We start from the raw sequence: 17,782 nt of genomic DNA, 5'->3' as shown, positions 1-17,782 counted from the left end.
ACCGGAATAGCCGTCTGTCCGTCCCTCGAGTCTCGTTCTTCTTCCGGTTTGTCTCTTCTCGTATTTCTCTGCTCGGTGACTGGCAACGCGTAGTGGGACTGCTTGGGTAGAGAGATCGGGTAGCATCGTATAGGAAACTGAACCGAACGCAAGACGACGCTGCAGCGTCGAGTGTACAGTCGACGGGTCCGGTAGTGTGTCCAGCAGTGATGCAGACAAGCGAAGACTATTGATCCGCATGCAATAAGAAGGATCAATACCATCAGATTAATCCAACGACTGTCTAGAAATACACACACAAAACGCATTTAGTGAGTTAAGAAATCGGTTTGAAAGATCTCAGCCTTTACCCGTTGGGTATGCAAGCCATTTCTGGAACCAGTAGTCGTGAGCCATGGGGTGCACCCCAAGATCATGAGTCTCGGTGGCAATCACAAACATTGTGGATAGTGAAGAATAGAAAGCGGCTCTTACACGAATTGCAGGCTAACTGCCCCAATTGTCATCGCATAACGCATAATATGTGATGAAACGTGCAGAAACGCCCTTTACAGGCACGGAAACACCTCGTCAGCCACTTACTCGTTTTCTGGTCTTATTCGAGTTGGTAATCGTGCAAGCGAATGTGGTTTGTAGCCAGTGATCGTGTTTTGTTAGTTTTGAGTGCGTGCAGTTAGTGGAGCCATGTTGAGACGCACAGCCGTCGCTCTGTCTCTCTACACGTGCGGTTGGACACCAACTACTTGAAGTAGCAGCTGGAGTTTGCAGTTTAGGGTAATTACGTAAGGCCGATCGAATACTAAATGTGCCGTCGCGTCGATTCTCGTTTACTTCGTATTCTAGCTATTAGTTCTATCAATGAATGTGGACATCACAGGACAGTTGGGTAGAAAGACAGGGAAATACGCAAACAAACGGGGATAAGACATGTTGAGAGGAAGTTGCTGTATGCAGCTGCGAAGGCACTTGGTGTTGCATGTTCAGCGCGTGTAAACGCCCTGCATGCGTGAGTGTTCCTGCGTCTCGATGCAATTGTATCGACTACGTTCGCGCCACCGGCGTAGCGAGGTCCTCAAATTTGGAGGGAGGGATAAATTAGACTGCAAACCACGCCTATTGCTGCTGCAAAGTCACGCCCATTTTCTACTTTTTACTTTTCTCGCTCACAGTTTGTAGACATAAATAATATTAATTTCAAGTTACAAATAAATTGCGGCATTGAGTGCCGTCAGTGTGCGTAAAGGAGTGGAAACACCGTTACAGTCCGTGCCAAAAAGTATATATATATATATATATATATATATATATATATATATATATACTTTCTCCACTTTGTGCTCAGGTTATTCAAGCTATTAAACTAGACTAGGTATATACAGTATATATATATATATATATATATATATATATATATATATATACTTTCTCCACTTTGTGCTCAAGTTATTCAAGCTATTAAACTAGACTAGGTATATACAGTATATATATATATATATATATAAAGTACGGAGTTCATGCAAATCGTTTGGTAGCGGAGCCGACGGAGATTTCATCTCGGGTCAGTCGGGTTGTCGACCATAAATAAACTTACTTGAAAAATAATTGATGTTAGGCTTCGGCCTTTTTGACGTGGTCCTACTCTGCCATTGTCGGATATCGTAGCAAACGTCTTCTAATTACAAAATCTCGCAAAAAGTCGCCGCGAATTCGCTATGAAAATTCACGATGCCCGAATCCGCTGTGAATCGCCGCAGATTCGCTGTCATTCCTTACTGAATCGATAGAAATCGATACCAAATTCGCTGCGAATTTTTCATGGGTTAGGTTAATTAAAAGTGATGGGCATGCGCACTTCACGTGTCCACGACTTCTCGACGCTGTTTTTCACACTGAAATGATGATGATGTGTATTATTAAATAGTCGTCGTCGTAGACTAAGCGGACGGTTTATAGTAGCATAGAGTTCTGCTTGAATCGGAGTGACACGCCCAAAATGTTTGGGGGCTGTATCCTCCCCCAGTTCTCCCCCAGTTCTCCCCAGTGCCCCCGACGCTACGCCGGTGTTCGCGCTATTTTACTCTACAAAATATTCTTGCTTCCATGTTTTGTGTGTGTGTGTGTGTGTGTGTGTGTGTGTGTGTGTGTGTGTGTGTGTGTGTGTGTGTGTGTGTGTGTGTGTGTGTGTGTGTGTGAATGTTCGCGCTATTTTACTCTACAAAATATTTTGGCTCCCATGTTGTGTGTGTGTGTGAATGGTTTGGAAAGACAGACTTGATGGCTTCTTTTCACAAATGTCTCATGCCCTGCAGCATGACTCTAGAATTATTGTTTTCACGACTGTACAAATGCAGTCACTGGCTCTGGTCTCACCTGTCATGCCCTGCAGCATGACTCTAGAATTATTGTGTCACAATAGGCATAAGTGCTTGCACGACTGTACAAATGCAGTCACTGGCTCTGGTCTCACCTGTTTGCTGCTGCTACTTGTCAATCGCTGATCGTTCAGGTGAGCGGAGAAAGGAATCACGTATGGTCGTAGTGGTGATGCACCCTTGTCTATATATGTACCAGCTGGCGTCTCGACCTTTTTCAAACGACTTCAACGTTATTGCAGCTCTTTGCGGCGTCTTTCCAAGCACTGCATCCACACTTCATTCCCGGTGTTATGACATCAGAGCGCTTACTAATTCTAAAGAGTTCGAGGCGTTGCTTTTGTATTCACAAGCATGCAGCGGCGGATGCGATCAACCATTTGCTGCGTGAGCTCCAACGACTAGACAACCTGCCATGCTTGAAACAGTCGCAACAGATCACGATCAGATGGCTAGATCCAACAGTACCAACCGTGTTCCTGGAGAGCATGCCAATCAACCGATGCGTAAGCGAAACATCAACATGCATGTATCGATCGGTTGAATTATAGTCGAGCATCTCTGTTACTTTTCTAGTTCCCCTGTGGGTCACCCCAACTATCTTGATCGTCTGTATTGCTTGTGGATTAGTCCTCATTTCATGTTTACGTCGACAATGGAAAAGAAACGGCAAGTTGCGAAGTCCCGAGGTTGCTGGTCAGACCGTCCTATTGAGACCGGTAGAAATCCGTACGAAAGCTCAACGGCCTTGGCAGCAAATCGAACTCGAGAAGTTAATGTTTTCAAACGGCGGCTCCCGTACAATCGACTCTTTTCCAAATCTTGGAATGCAGCATGAGATCAACACGGAGAGCGTCTACCATGCAGATATGTCGTCCGCACATTCTTCTCCTTGCGTGTCTCCAAAACGTGCGGTGGCCTACAGAGCGTGGCAAAGTGAGAGATCGGCCTCCGACTTTGGCCTAAAGGGAAGAAGCGGGCTCACAGAGACCCCGATGGGGTCTCCGCCAGCAAGAAAGCTGAAAAGAACGCAAACGATAGAAACCCCGAGCGCATGGAAACCCAGCGTGCAGCCTTTTTTCAGGGATGATAATTTGTTGCCTCGTTCTCAGTCTCTGCAATCTTTAGTTCTCGACTACTCGCATTGCTCTCTATCCCGTCAGCGGAGCGACACCGATTTGAGACGCTTGGCCATGCAGAATCTCAGCAGCCACCCGCACCAGCAAGGGTCACTGGAAACATCAGCTCATCAGACTGTAGAGAAAAGGGATGGAAATTTTATCGAGTTTGAAGCTCAGTACGACTCACACGGCATGCGGTTGGTCGTCGGCCTTAGCAAGTGTTACTGTAATAGAGTAAAGCGGAGCAAAGGAGGTAAGAAAGATGGTGCTCCTGTCACCAGTTTGTTCGCAACCGTTTGTCTTCTGCCCGACTATCGGGTCAAATATCAGACGAGGATACACTACGATGAGATACATCCGCAATTCAATGAACAGTTTACGTTCAGCGATGTGACTCTGCCTGCTCTGCCTAAACGGCGCATTTTTGTGGCTGTATACAACAATGAGGGAAAGACACAGAAGCTGGTGGGTGCGTGTGATGTGTCTCTTCGAGAGGTGAGCGTCACTGGTAGACCGACGGCTTTCTATGAAGAACTTTTGTCGACTAAAAAGTCGAAACTGGTAGGAAATTGAGCGTCAGGAGATGTGCGTGTATGAAAGGAGTTATAGTGTTGTTTGTTTGTCTATCCGTCTGTCCTATTGACTCATCTAATTTTGTCTGTTCTTTTGATTTAAATTTGTCTTCAGTCTACCTTTTGTCATGTCTACCTACTCGTCTGTCCGTCACGTCTGTTTGTCTGCATGTCTGTTTATGAGTTTGTCTATCTGTCTGTCTGTTTAGCACATGTCAGTTCGTCCGTTAGTCGATTTGTCTGTCTATATGTTTGCCTGCCTGCCTGCCTGCCTGCCTGTCTGTCTGTCTGTCTGTCTGTCTGTCTGTCTGTCTTATTTCACTATTGAACACAAAAAGCAAAATTTTACAAGAACACTATAGGTAAAACTGCTAAGCTAAATGTCCATCTACTGAGACATACAGATTGAATACTACTAAAATTCTAATGAATGATGTTCTGAATGTCTGTTTCATTGTCTGTCTGTCTGTCTCTCTGTCTGTCTGTCTGTCTGTCTGTCTGTCAAGTATGTTATTTATCTGCTGTCCGTCTCTTTCACCGTTTCACTTTGTTGCTTTACATTTTCTGTTACAGAACTTTGATCCCAAAAAGCTAGCAGTGGTGGCCACAGGGAGAGGTGACATCCTGATTTCTCTAGTCTACATGGACTACACTAACAAACTCAACGTAATCATTATGAAAGCAAGAGACCTTCACCATCCAGACACAATCGGATTATTTGGTAACATCACTTAGGATTTCATTAGTTTTGTTTTCGATGTTCCCGGATGTTGCATAAAAATCCGGGAACTACGAAAGCGGGGATAGATGCCCAAGAGCAACTAAACTGTACTCTCAAATTTTAGTATCACATTATTACTTTAGATTCTTCTTGCGACGTTCAGCTTCTTGTCACCAGAGTGAAATTCGAGCACAAAAAGACGACCGTCCGCAAACGTACAAAAAACCCCGTATGGAACGAAGTATTTCAATTTGACGTTGCAGGGAGGGACCTAGCAGACTGCAGCATTGCTGTCGTTGTCAACGCTACAGACAGGCTCCAACGTTCGTATGTCGTTGGAAGAGTGGAGATCGGCTGCAGAGGAGGCGCAGTAGCACAGAAACAGTGGCAAACGCTCATCGACAATCCGCGACGGCAATCAGCTGAGTGGCACGAGATCAGAAATTGAATCATCCGAGTGTTGACACGCCCACTTGAACTTCCGTTCTAACTGCGCAATTGTGAGGCAATTTTCTCTAGTCTTAGCGGATGTTGAGACGGTGTACATAGGAGCTTGTGAAGTTAGCTATCACTGGGTATTGTTGACATGTTAGTGCGTAATGTGAGTTCGAAGGTAGAAGCATTTCTCGTTGTTCATGCATGTAGTTTCCACGTGTACAACAATGGCTTCGCTCAGCGCTCGTTTGGCCGACACCGAGAAACAGATGGAAACGACGATTAGGGAAGTACGAGTGAAAATGGTACGGCAATCGATCAGACTACACAAACGTTGTTCTGGGGTCCCATGCTGTGAGGGGCGGGGTGAAGGGCGGAACAGAGAGGGCTCATAGCGGGTAGTTTGCGCGTTTTGAATTGTGAGTCTTTGTCTTAGGCGACGATGAGACAACACGATCTCGATATGCACAAACGGTTAGAAGATATGAGACGTGCAATCCAAGATCTTAATATAGAAGTGATGAGTCGCTTGGGAGGTGACAGAAGCCGTCAAGGAAGCCTATGTCGTCCTGCAACCGATCGTTCGTCCGTAATTAGTTCTAACAAATTGCCCAAGATTGATACGAAACTTTCATCACCTTTGGATGAAAATTCAATTCCAACTATTTCTTTCAGTGTAGCCACACCTCCCTTATTAAGGAGAGGACACTCGAAGGGTTCAGAAGACGTTGTCAGTGAGTCGAGTCTTCTTTCAGAATCTGGTGGTGAAGATGTACCGGACCATGTACCCCCTATGTCTCCTCTCCTTTCTGATGTTGTCAGCATTAGAAGTGCAGTAAGTGAGGGAGCATTGTCTCATTCTCGATATCGACACAGCATGATACTCGAAGGAGAGAAGGTAACTCTCAGACGTGAAAGGAGTCACTCTATTGATTTAAAGCCAAATTCAGCTTCTGAGCCGAGGAAAAGATCATCTACAATGATTTTCTCTAGCAAACAAACTTCTGAGGCAAACAGTACACCTACATCAACTAGAAAGGGACTATTGAAAGCTTTAAAGTTATCCTGGTTTAAGAAGACTTCGTCTAGTGATAGCAAGAAAAGGAAGCATTCAGTCGATGAAGGAAAGGTTTCTCACTGACTATAATAGCACATCCAGGATACGAGGACGTAAATAGAACTGGAGTCAATCTAACTGTATTGAGTATCATTTGAATGTGTCTCTAGAAGTATTTTGAAACAGCTCGTGGATACTTAGTTAGTCGATTTTGCTGATCACTTTTTGATGTAAACTCTGTACAGATGCTTGTAATGGACATTGCTTACCAACATGTACTGTGCGATATAATTGCACTTGATAAAAGAGCCTCATGACACTACATAGCTAAAAACTTTCAAATGCAATGACATTATTTTTAGAATTAGAATAAAACCTAAATGAAACAACAAACAAACTGTACCAAACAGCACACAGACACAGACACAGACACACACAGACACACAGACACACAGACACACACGCACACACACACACGCACACACACACACACACACACACACACACACACACACACAGTCTCTAGCATAATGGGTTGTAGTGCAGTTCCCATGTTAGGGCAAACAATTAATATTACACTATCAGACACCCCGACACTACTACAGCTATACACAAATTAACTTAACTAAACACCTATTCACACCTCAAATTCACAAAATAGTATATTATTATAACATTATTAGGTTTATTACCAACTGTTTAACTTTAGTTATTTTTGCGTAATATATTAAGTCAATATACAGTAAATTTATTTATTTATTACGTTTTTGTCAGCATGTGAGCACACCAACAACGCGCGCTAAAAGTCAAATTGCGCATGCTCGGTTCAGTCATGTCAGTTTAGACTGTTTTCTATCTTTTCAGGATCTTAGCGATGTCTCTGGCTGCCGCTTCTTTTCGCGTTAATGTTTTCACGTTATGCCGCGCTGTGGGGGCTCGCCTGCTTTCCACTCAAACAACCACAGAGGTGTGTGACCGCTCACTTACCTCAACACCTTCAGTCTGCGTTTTTCTGTGCTTTGTCTGTGTCTGGCCGTCTGTCCATGCGTCCATCTGGTCATTCGTTTATCTCTTTTGTCTCTCTGTTGGTCTATGAACGTGTACCCGCTTGCAGTGGTATAGCCAGGCCTAGAGTTTGGGTTAGGGTTTATTGATATTTATGATTGTTTTTAATATTTTTTATTATTTATTATTATTTATTATTTATTATATATTATATATTATTAACTTGAACGTAGTCAGGTTTAATTTAGCCTCGGTATTCCAGACTGCTTTCTGCACGTGATGGGAGGGAAGGGTGGGAGGAGAGAAGAAAGCAGTCTGGGGACAGCTCTGTTGTAAGTGACTTCGGAAAAGGCGCGACTACTCAAGTTCAGAAACATCCGCTCCAATCAAAATCACCGCTCAAAAAAACGGCCAGTCAGCGCTGTAGACAACTGGTGACGTCAACGAGTACTTTGTAATTACCTCTAAGCGATTTTCAGACGACTGTAATAGCACAGTGGGGTGCAGATAACACAAATGCAACGCGCGATGAGTTTCGCTCCTGATGACATGATAACTCAGCGAATGTTTGTCAGATGTTACCGGACGGTAGAGCCATTGCAGCGGCTGTTCCGACTTGAAGCCTTGAAGACCCTTCAACTGCTTGCTAAGCGATTTTAGTACGAGGTCGCGACATCTTTGCCTTCTCTCTACCGGATTCAGTAAAGTCACTCATTTTTTACATTCTCCCGTTCGTTTGTAGTCGGCTGGCAGCAAACAGCTTTTGGCAATATCCCACGAGCCATCTGGTGCTTGTTACTGTTCCTAATGAATGTGGGTAATTATCGATTAAGATGAACACCGTCTATTTCCGAAGTCACTTACAATAGAGCTGTCCCCAGACTGCTTTCTTCTCTCCTCCCACTCTCCCCTTCCATCACGTGCAGAAAGCAGTCTGGAATACTGAGGCTAGGTTTAATTAGGAGAGATTCAAATTAATATTAATGTTTTATTTTATATCAACTTGGACCATTAAGTATTGAATGGGCAATATCTACTAACAATTCGCTACTTTAGCCACAATCTGTGACCTTTGTATACAGCAGCAAATGTCCAGTACATAACATTTGAATGTATTCGGTTTTTCATACATTTTGTATATACGGGCGTCCACTGCCTCGATGGTCCAGAAACAGTATCCTCGAAGTTCCAGACCGTCTCCCAAAAGAAATGAGAGATGGTCTGGATCAACTTCTGATTAAACCGAGCTCGGAAGTAGGCGTAGTTACCTAAGTGAAATGGAAGGGTTGTAACCGTCAAAAACACCTCTTTAGATGTACTACATGTTAGAGGTATGTTCAAACAAGTTGGGTGGTAATCAACTGCGATGGTGGCGAATATGCAGCGGTCTGCTGTCCGGGATGCATTGAATCAATTTCGAGAGCCTTGGGCGCTGTTTCAAAGGAAGACGCACGTGCATGCAATCAATTACGAGCTGGCAATGTTGAACACGCCTTTGCCAGAAGCCGTGCACGTCATTACAGAACTCTCGACGTTCATTGACTGCCACTTCAGTGGCAGCAGCTTGCTGATTGGCTGACTCGAATCACTTCTGAACTTGGTTTGATCAGAAGTTGATCCAGACCATCTCATTTCTTTTGGGAGATGGTCTGGAACTTCGAGGCTACAGAAACGGGTCGCTGCTCACCATGTCGTGTAGTACCAGATGTGATGAATGCCATTCTGTACAGAAGTCAAGAGCTTAGATCAGTATGGAAGACCACACCCTAATGACTTGGGGTTACACAACCCCCTGATAATCCCCACTGAATGAACCCCCTAACTACAGTACTGCCGTCCGTCGATGTCTTTCTATTTTGTCTTGTAAGTATGCCACACAGTCCTTCATCGTTGTCTTCTATTTTATTCCAGACGAGTAGATCATACGGTGGCTTGAAGGTAAACGCACCAACAAGATGTCTGTCTGTACCTGCCACTTGATTTCATCTCTCGTTTAGGATTCTGATCGTATCTTTACCAACCTCTATGGTAGACACGACTGGAATCTGAAGGGAGCAATGGCAAGGGTGAGTAGCAGTTGATGTTGAGGATTGTATTGTATTACACGGAGACACACAGACACGGAGACACACAGACACGGACACACACACACACACACACACACACACACACACACGTGTTGATGTAACAGTCGTGGATGGTGAGGATTGTATTGGTGCAGGGTGATTGGTATAAGACGAAGGAAATCTTGTTGAAAGGACACGAGTGGATACTTGATGAGATAAAGAAATCTGGACTGAGGGGAAGGGGAGGAGCCGGTAATGAAAAATTTTGTTTTTACAATTTGTGTAGTACAGAGGAGTGAGTAGAGGTTGTAATGTTTTCAGAAGAGTCTCTATGTGTATCTGTCTGTCTGTCTGTTTGTCTGTCTGTCTGTTTGTCTGTTTGTCTGTTTGTCTGTCTGTTTGTCTATTTGTCTGTCTGTTTGTCTGTTTGTCTGTCTGTCTGTCTGTTTGTTTGTTTGTGTGCCTGTCTGTCTGTTTGTCTGTCTGTTTGTCTGTCTGTTTGTCTGTCTGTCTGTCTGGTTGTGTGTCTGGCTATCTGTTTTTGTGTCTGTCTATCTGTATGTCTGTCTGTCTGTCCATCCGTCCGTTTGTCCATCTGTCTGTCTGTCTGTTTGTCTGTCTGTGTAAACACAATGTTTCTTGAACAGCTTAACATATCAATATAAAATTTTCAAAATAGAAAGATCCCGCCAAAATCCCAGACAAATTTAAAAATGGACACTCAGTTAACAAATTGACTAATAAATGAATATTAACAGTTGGCATGCGGTTTAAGTCATTTCATTGTAGATACCTTCTTAACCTTCTAGTATGTAGTTTATTTCTCTGTACGTATTCTACTCTCTTTATACGCTTTTGTCTGTCTACTTGTCTGTCCACCTACCTGCATATCACATTGTGTTGTCTTTGCTTGTTTATGATGTTATTGATTTCTGTGTGGTTTCTAGGCTTTCCGTCTGGCTTAAAGTGGAGTTTCATGAATAGGCCACCTGATGGTCGTCCAAAGTACTTAGTAGTGAATGCTGATGAAGGCGAGCCTGGCACGTGTAAGGATCGAGAAATCATGAGGCACGATCCACAGAAACTTGTGGAGGGTTGCCTTGTAGCGGGAAGAGCAATGGGGGCAAGAGCAGGTTGGTTTCTTAGTCGTTGTGTGGGTGGTTGACAAACTGGGAGACAAGAAAGACAGACAAAGAGACAGACAGATGAGTAATGGACACAGATGCAGACAGACAAAAAGCAGAGACAGTCAATGGACAGACAGATAGGCAGACAGGCAGGTTATTTTAGTGTTACAGATCTTCTACTTGTACACATCCTAAACTTCTATAATGAACCAGTCCTTCACAGCGAAATACTTTAAAACATTAGTGGACTTGGATCTGTACATTAAAGTCAAAAAGCTTGTGCATGACAACTCTTTGTTTCTGAAACTCTTGACAACTTTTTGAGGATTACTTTTGCATTACATCTTTGAAGAATCAAAGAGAACCGTTTCCTCCAAAAAGTGTTGAATTGTTCTGCACTACACAGGCGATACTGTAACTTTCGTGGGTATCAAATGAAATCTTCAATGGACTGATTTTCCTCTGATTCATTGTCGACTGATTTTGGCAAAGGTGGTAATAACTGAAACGCTGACTTTAGAGTAGAGCCAATTGATTCTGGAACTGATTCAGACTCTTTCAGATAGTTAATCAGGTCAGACATTGATGAGAAATGACTAGGCAACTTGTTCATAGTCTGACACCATGAAGATAAGTAAGCTACATGAGAAATTTGTCTGACCTGTGTTAGACCGAATCCTCCAAACCTGATCTTAAGGGCTGCTTGTTTCCATGCAGTGTCATTGAGGTGACTAAAACCAATAGTGCCCATGAAGGTTCTCTTGGTCAACTCATCATGAATGATTCCAGCTTCTTCCCACAGGCAGACAGACAACAGATAGGCAGACAGACAGGCAGGCAGGTAGACAGACAGACAGACAGATAGACAAACAGACAGACGGACATACATACATACATACATACATGCAGACAGACAGAAATTTTATTCAATGATGTTTATTGTTGTCAGAAAATGCTTGCTTGTTATATAGCTTACATCTACATTCGCGGAGAGCTTTACAACGAATCAGTAATTATGCAGATGGCCATAAAGGAGGTCAGTTGTTCATCGGATGTCATCAACACATGGAATATCAGATTGAGTTTGTGGTGGTGGAAGTTGATTCTGTGTGTGTGTGTGTGTGTGTGTGTGTGTGTGTGTGTGTGTGTGTGTGTGTGTGTCTGTGTGTCTGTGTGTGCTTGTCTGGTTGTCTGTCTGTCTGTGTGTTTGGCTATCTGGCTATCTGTTTGTGTGTGTGTGTGTGTGTGTGTGTGTGTGTGTGTGTGTGCTTGTCTGTCTATCTGTCTGTGTGCTTGTCTGTCTGTTTGTTTGTCCATATATGTGTTTGTGTGTCTGTCTGTTTATCTGTCTGGTTGCTTGTCTCGTTGTTTGTTTGTCTGTGTCTGTCTGTCTATGTGTTTGTCTGTCTATGTGTCTGTCTGTCTGTCTGTCTGTGTTTGTGTGTGTGTGTGTGTGTGTGTGTGTGTGTGTGTGTGTGTGTGTGTGTGTGTGTGTGTGTGCTTGTCTGTGTATCTGTCTGAATGTCTGTCTATCTGTCTATTTGTCTGTCTGTCTGTCTGTCTGACTGTCTGTCTGTCTGTTTGCTTGTCTCTTTGTCTGTCTGTGTGTTTGTTTGTCTGTCTGTCTGTCTGTCTGTATGTATGTATGTATGTTTGTCTGTCTGTCTCTGTGTTTGTCTGTTTGTTTGTTGATTTCCTTGCCGTTTCTTATAATTTCTCATGTTTACCTGTCTAATTGCATTGTCACTTTTCTGCACATATTTTTTATTTCAGTTACTACTCATTAACTAATGACACTTTCACGTGTCATCTATTGCTCACTCTTACCCATACTAACCTATTTACCACACCACACTGATGATGACGACTCAGTTTCTATACAAACGAGAGCTGCTCTGCTTCATGAGAGTAACGTAGTTTCAGTCTTGTCTGATGTGTGCTTTTACTAGTTCCACACTCTGCAGTCACGATACGTGCAATTGTCACTAATGGCTGTTCTCTTCTAGGCGTATGATGCTGGCTTGATAGGCAACAATGCCTGTGGCAGTGGCTACGACTTTGACATATTTATGCATCGGGGAGCCGGTGCGTACATATGTGGAGAAGAGATGGTCTGTTTGTTTGTCTGTTTGCACGTTTGCCTGTTTGTAAGTCGAATGGGTTTTATGGTTAGGCATTGATTGAGAGTTTGGAGGGAAAGCAAGGCAAACCAAGGATGAAACCTCCGTTTCCTGCGGATGTTGGTGAGGTGTAAGGTTGTTTGGTGTAGTTTAGTGTGCTTAAGTGTTGTGTGTTGTGCAGGTGTGTTTGGCTGCCCTACTACAGTTGCTAATGTCGAGACGGTTGCAGTAGCGCCTGTAAGCTTGTGTTGCTTAGCTGTGTGTATGAAGAGATGCATCCCTCCAGTACAATAGTCTAGTGTATTGTGAGATGCATCCCTCCAATACAATAGTCTAGTGTATTGTGAGATGCATCCCTCTAATACAAACAGAGATGCATTCGTCCAATACAAGACTAATATATTTAATTTATTTCTAGACCATCTGTCGTAGAGGCAGTTCATGGTTCTCTTCATTTGGTAGAAAACGCAACGAAGGAACAAAAGCAAGAAAGCAAATCACATTTAATCACAAACAAGTACACAACCATTCTCTATTTATGTAGTTGTTCTGCATCTCTGGCCACGTGAACAATCCCTGCACAGTCGAAGAAGAAATGTCAGTACCATTGAGAGAGCTGATAGAACGACATGCCGGTGGTGTCAGAGGTGATCAACAGGAAACGAAGGATGGATGGTTGTCAATTACGATTTTATTTGTCAGGTGGTTGGGATAATCTTCAAGGAGTCATTCCAGGAGGTTCATCGGTGCCGATACTACCAAAACAGTAAGTTTAGAGTTGAATGGTTTTTGTTGAACTAAAGCACGTGTTGTATTCATGTGACGTTGGTGTTTTAAGCTAGGTTTACAATATGACGCTGGCAACGCTCGAGGACGCTAGCGACGACGCTCAGGCAGGTGTCGTATTGTAAACACTTGCACGTCGCATCACGAGCGTCGTCAGCGTCGCCGACGCTAGAGTTGATTCAAGTTCAACTCTAGCGTCCAAACGGGAAGTGCTCTAGCGTCTGCTGGAAGCACGTGCCTTTTGTCGGCAAATCAGAGATCAAATCTGGGAGTGAAATAACCGGAAGTAAACTATGGAAGAGAAGCCTACCGAAAGTGTATTCGTGTAGGTACGGCTGCTTGCGGCAGACCAAGTCATGGTAGCTTAGAGATGAGAGGTACAAGAAAAACGCTTGGAGAAAATGCATCGAAAAAACCGGCCTCCCAGCAGCAGGCTGCCAAATAATGTGGAAGCGTCTCCGCGACAACTTGGTGAGGGAGAAATTCAGGAAAAGAAAACCAAATCACAGACTTTTATATACGATTATGATGAGCATGCGCATAGTGGATCGTCGTTGACGCTCATCAAATGATAATGTAAATGGTACAGCGTCAGCGTCAGCATTTTGACACCTACTTCGTGTGAGCGTCGCGGTCGTCATCAGCCTCATATTGTAAACCTAGCTTTAGTCTTATGTGGCTATTGGTTATGATGAGGTGTGAGGATAATTGTAGTCTTTATTTAGGTGGTCAAAATGATTTGTTTTGAGTGATATTGTGTTCTTTGTTTATGAATGGACAGACAGACAGAGAGACCGACAGACAGACGGACCGACAGACAGATGGACAGACACATGTTTGTCTATGTATTTGTTTCTGTCTGTGTGCCTGCCTGCCTGTTTGTTTTTCAGAAACAAACAGAATCTGTGTTGTTTGGTGTGTCTGTCTGTCTGTCTGTCTGTCTGTCTGTCTGTCTGTATGTATGTATGTATGTTTCTCTAGCTGGCTGGCTGGCTGTTTGTTGGTGTGTTTGTCTGTTACTGTGTCTGTCTGTCTGTCTGGTTGTCTATCTGTCTTTATTTGCTTGTCTGTCTGTTTGTTTGTTGTTTGGTGTGTCTGTCTGTCTGTCTCTTTGTCTGCCTTTCTGTCTGTTTGTCTGGCTGGCTGTTTGTTGGTGTGTTTGTCTATCTGTTTGTTACTGTGTTTGTCTGCCTGTCTGTCTGGTTGTCTACCTGTCTTTATTTACTTGTATGTCTGTTTGTCTGTTGTTTGGTGTGTTTGTCTACCTGTATGTCTGTCTGTCCATTTATCTGTTTGTTTGTCTGTCTGTCTGTTGTTTGGTGTGTCTGTCTGTCTGTTGTTTGGTGTGTCTGTCTGTCTGTCCGTTTATCTGTTTGTTTGTCTGTCTGTCTGTCTTTCTGTCTGTCTCTCTGTCTGTTTGCTTGTCTACCTGTCTGTCTGTTTGCTTGTCTACCTGTCTTTATTTGCTGGTGTGTTTATCTATTAGTCTGTATCCAGCTGTCTGTCCATTGTATGTCTCTTAGTTTGTCCATGTCAGCCGTTCTTTGTCATTTCAATACACACGAGAAGTAACAACAACTTTGTTCTTACAGTATTTGTGATGATGTTGCCATGGATTTCGATTCGCTTGTGGCAGTAAAGTCAGGCCTCGGTACTGCAGCTGTCATTGTCATGGACAAGACGGTTATAACAGTCGATAGACATGAAGTAATTGAGATGACTGGAATAGTCACGTTGTGTAGGCTGATGTCATCAAGTGCATTGCCAGACTGATTGACTTCTACAAGCACGAGAGCTGTGGCCAGGTAGTAGACTATAGAAATTCAGTTTACTTGTTGGATCTGTGTGACAGTTGGTCAGTCTGTCTGTCTGTTTGTTTGTCTGTCTATGTGTTTGTTTGTTTGTCTGTCTGTTTGTCTGTTTGTTTGTCTGGCTGTCTGTCTGTTTATCTGTCTGTCTGTTTGTCTGTCTGTCTGTCTGTTTATCTGTCTGTCTGTCTGTGTGTCTTTTTATTTGTTTGTCTGTCTGTCTGTCTGTCTGTGTGTCTGTTTGTTTGTCTGTCTGTGTGTCTGTTTGTTTGTCTGTCTGTATGTCTGACTGTTTGTCTGTGTCTGTTTGTTTGTCTGTCTGTGTTTGTTTGTCTGTCTGTGTCTGTTTGTTTGTCTGTCTGTCTGTGTGTCTGTTTGTTTGTCTTCTGTCTGTTTGTTTGTCTGTCTGTCTGTGTGTCTGTTTGTTTGTCTGGCTGTTTGTCTGTTTATCTGTCTGTCTGTTTGTCTGTCTGTCTATGTGTCTGTTTGTTTGTTTTCTGTTTGTTTGTTTGTCTGTCTCTCTGTCTGTCTGTGTGTCTGTTTGTTTGTCTGGCTGGCTGTCTGTTTTATCTGTCTGTCTGTTTGTCTGTCTGTTTGTCTGTCTATTCATCCATTTCTCTGTCTGTCTGTCTGTGTGTCTATTTGTTTGTCTGTCTGTCTGTCTGTCTGGCTGGCTGTTTATCTGTGTGTCTGTGTGTCTGTCTGTCTGGCTGGCTGGCTGTTTGTCTGTCTGTTTGTCTGTCCGTCTGTTTCTCTGTCTTTCTGTCTGTTTGTCTATCTATTTTTTGGTCAGTTGGTTTGTATGCTTTTTTGTATAATCACTACTTATTCTCTTAGTGTACACCTTGCCGCGAAGGGACAGGATGGATGGCAAAGATCATGAACAGATTTGGTATTCACAACTTGACACATTGTCCTAATCAATTGTAACTCCAAATTTGTTTTTCGTTAGTTGAAGGCAATGCCAAACCCTCAGAAATTGACATGATTGAGGTGTGTGTTTGGTCAGTTGTGGGGAGAATTATTATTGGCAGGTTCTTAATTGTTGAATGTGTTTGCAGGAACTGAGTCGTCAGATGGAAGGGCATACTATTTGTGCATTGGGAGATGGTGCTGCGTGGCCAATACAGGTACACACACACACACACACACACACACACACACACACACACACACACACACACACACACACACACACACACACATGGCATAATTAACACACACACACATGGCATAATTATGGAGCCACCCCCCCCATATCAGTTGAGGCATGGAAATCAAAAGAACACTAAATTTGTGAATACACCTGCTGACCCGCTGATTCTACATCAAATCATGCTATTTGGGTATTTATATTGTTCTGATTGGACGTTTTGACAACCCGTAGCAACAAAAAGATCAAGAGAATGACCAGACTAACCACCGCCGCCATGCATTACCATGTCCAACCCACGTCCGTGTTGTGATGTCACAAGAGCAGACTCACAATATGCAAGTAAACTGAAACGTATAGTCTCTATTTAATCTTTGAGTATGTCTTCTGACATAAACAAAGTCATTTTATTGTTTAGAAGCTTTTGAAAACGATTTTGATTATTAACTTTCAAATTTACTGGTTGAACTGACAGCATGCAAGAAGCAGTCGTGTATCGATCTCAACAGGTCAAACATCACCTCCAATCTCAGATATGAGGATGGCACAATCAGAGCCATTACCTTACCATTATGACTTGTTTTGAATTTACTAAAAAGTGCAGCTGTCACTGCAGATGCATTTACTTGCAAGTGTTTGAGAAAGTCCAATAATTTTTAAATCTAAGTCACATGCTCAGGGTGCCTTCATAATTATGCCCATGTCTGTGTATGTATGTATGTATGTATGTATATATATGGACAGACACAGACAGACAGATAATTCTCATACAGATTCTACTTGTACATATGCTAGGATTTTTTAATACAAATCAGTCCTTGCAAACAAAGTCATTAACTAATAGACAGACAGACAGACAGACAGACAGACAGACAGAGACACACAGAGACACACAGAGACAGACAGACAGAGACACAGAAACAGACAGACAGACACACAAACACACAGACAGGCAGGCAGGCAGACAGACAGACGCACAAATGCACAGACAAACAGACAGACAGACACACACGCACACACACACGGACACACACACACGGACACACACACACACACACACACGGACGGACACACGGACGGACACACACACACACACACACCAGACAGACACATGGTCAACCAACAAACAGACAAGTTGACGGATTATTCAAGCAGACCATATGTTCTGTACAATCGTTGAGCCACGTTGGTCCAACCTTTCATATCACAATACTTCTCAGGGCTTGATTCGTCACTTTCGGCCAGAAATAGAGGCTCGAATGGAGCAGTTTCGTGCACAACAAAGTAGGGAGCAGAAGCATCAGACAGTGGCATGAAACGTAACTCAAGCATAACTTATCTATATTATGTCTTTGTTGTAAAGGTTTAGTCAGCAATAGAAAGTCATTACAATATGATGTATTGACGTTGTATCTTACTGTTGTGTGAGTTGATGTTCA

General features: G+C 43.2%; 2 protein-coding genes across 3 annotated transcripts in view; both read left to right on the top strand.

Annotated features, from left to right (window-relative positions):
• The window catches only part of LOC134195769 (synaptotagmin-2-like), an 8,163-nt gene extending 1,517 nt beyond the window's left edge, over positions 1-6,646 (top strand). The window contains exons 3-9 of one of the 2 annotated variants that reach the window (XR_009972419.1): positions 2,417-2,506; positions 2,572-2,878; positions 2,949-4,054; positions 4,639-4,786; positions 4,930-5,361; positions 5,432-5,526; positions 5,658-6,646. Coding sequence is in view for 1 of the 2 variants with exons in the window: in XM_062664847.1 (XP_062520831.1) it covers positions 2,788-2,878; positions 2,949-4,054; positions 4,639-4,786; positions 4,930-5,234 (1,650 nt within the window). In the remaining variant the exon portion in view is untranslated. Of the gene's footprint in view, positions 1-2,342; positions 2,507-2,571; positions 2,879-2,948; positions 4,055-4,638; positions 4,787-4,929; positions 5,409-5,431; positions 5,527-5,657 lie in introns of those variants that run through there. The other variant, XM_062664847.1, reaches the window with a different exon arrangement.
• Positions 6,647-7,104: 458 nt separating this feature from the next.
• On the top strand, positions 7,105-17,755 carry LOC134195322 (NADH dehydrogenase [ubiquinone] flavoprotein 1, mitochondrial-like). Its single transcript, XM_062664334.1, has 18 exons — positions 7,105-7,245; positions 9,195-9,221; positions 9,281-9,349; positions 9,505-9,601; positions 10,297-10,482; positions 11,448-11,512; positions 12,483-12,587; positions 12,650-12,719; positions 12,778-12,833; positions 13,015-13,080; positions 13,141-13,243; positions 13,299-13,362; positions 14,975-15,065; positions 15,125-15,187; positions 16,028-16,082; positions 16,143-16,183; positions 16,252-16,320; positions 17,564-17,755. The coding sequence occupies exons 1-18, from the start codon at positions 7,153-7,155 to the stop codon at positions 17,657-17,659; spliced, it is 1,416 nt and encodes a 471-aa protein (XP_062520318.1). The 5' UTR covers positions 7,105-7,152; the 3' UTR covers positions 17,660-17,755.
• The last annotated feature ends 27 nt before the right edge of the window (positions 17,756-17,782 follow it).

The sequence above is a fragment of the Corticium candelabrum genome, chromosome 20, assembly GCF_963422355.1.
Source record: "Corticium candelabrum chromosome 20, ooCorCand1.1, whole genome shotgun sequence".
In the NCBI taxonomy this organism is placed as follows: domain Eukaryota; kingdom Metazoa; phylum Porifera; class Homoscleromorpha; order Homosclerophorida; family Plakinidae; genus Corticium; species Corticium candelabrum.
This window is presented reverse-complemented; position numbering and strand designations above follow the sequence as displayed.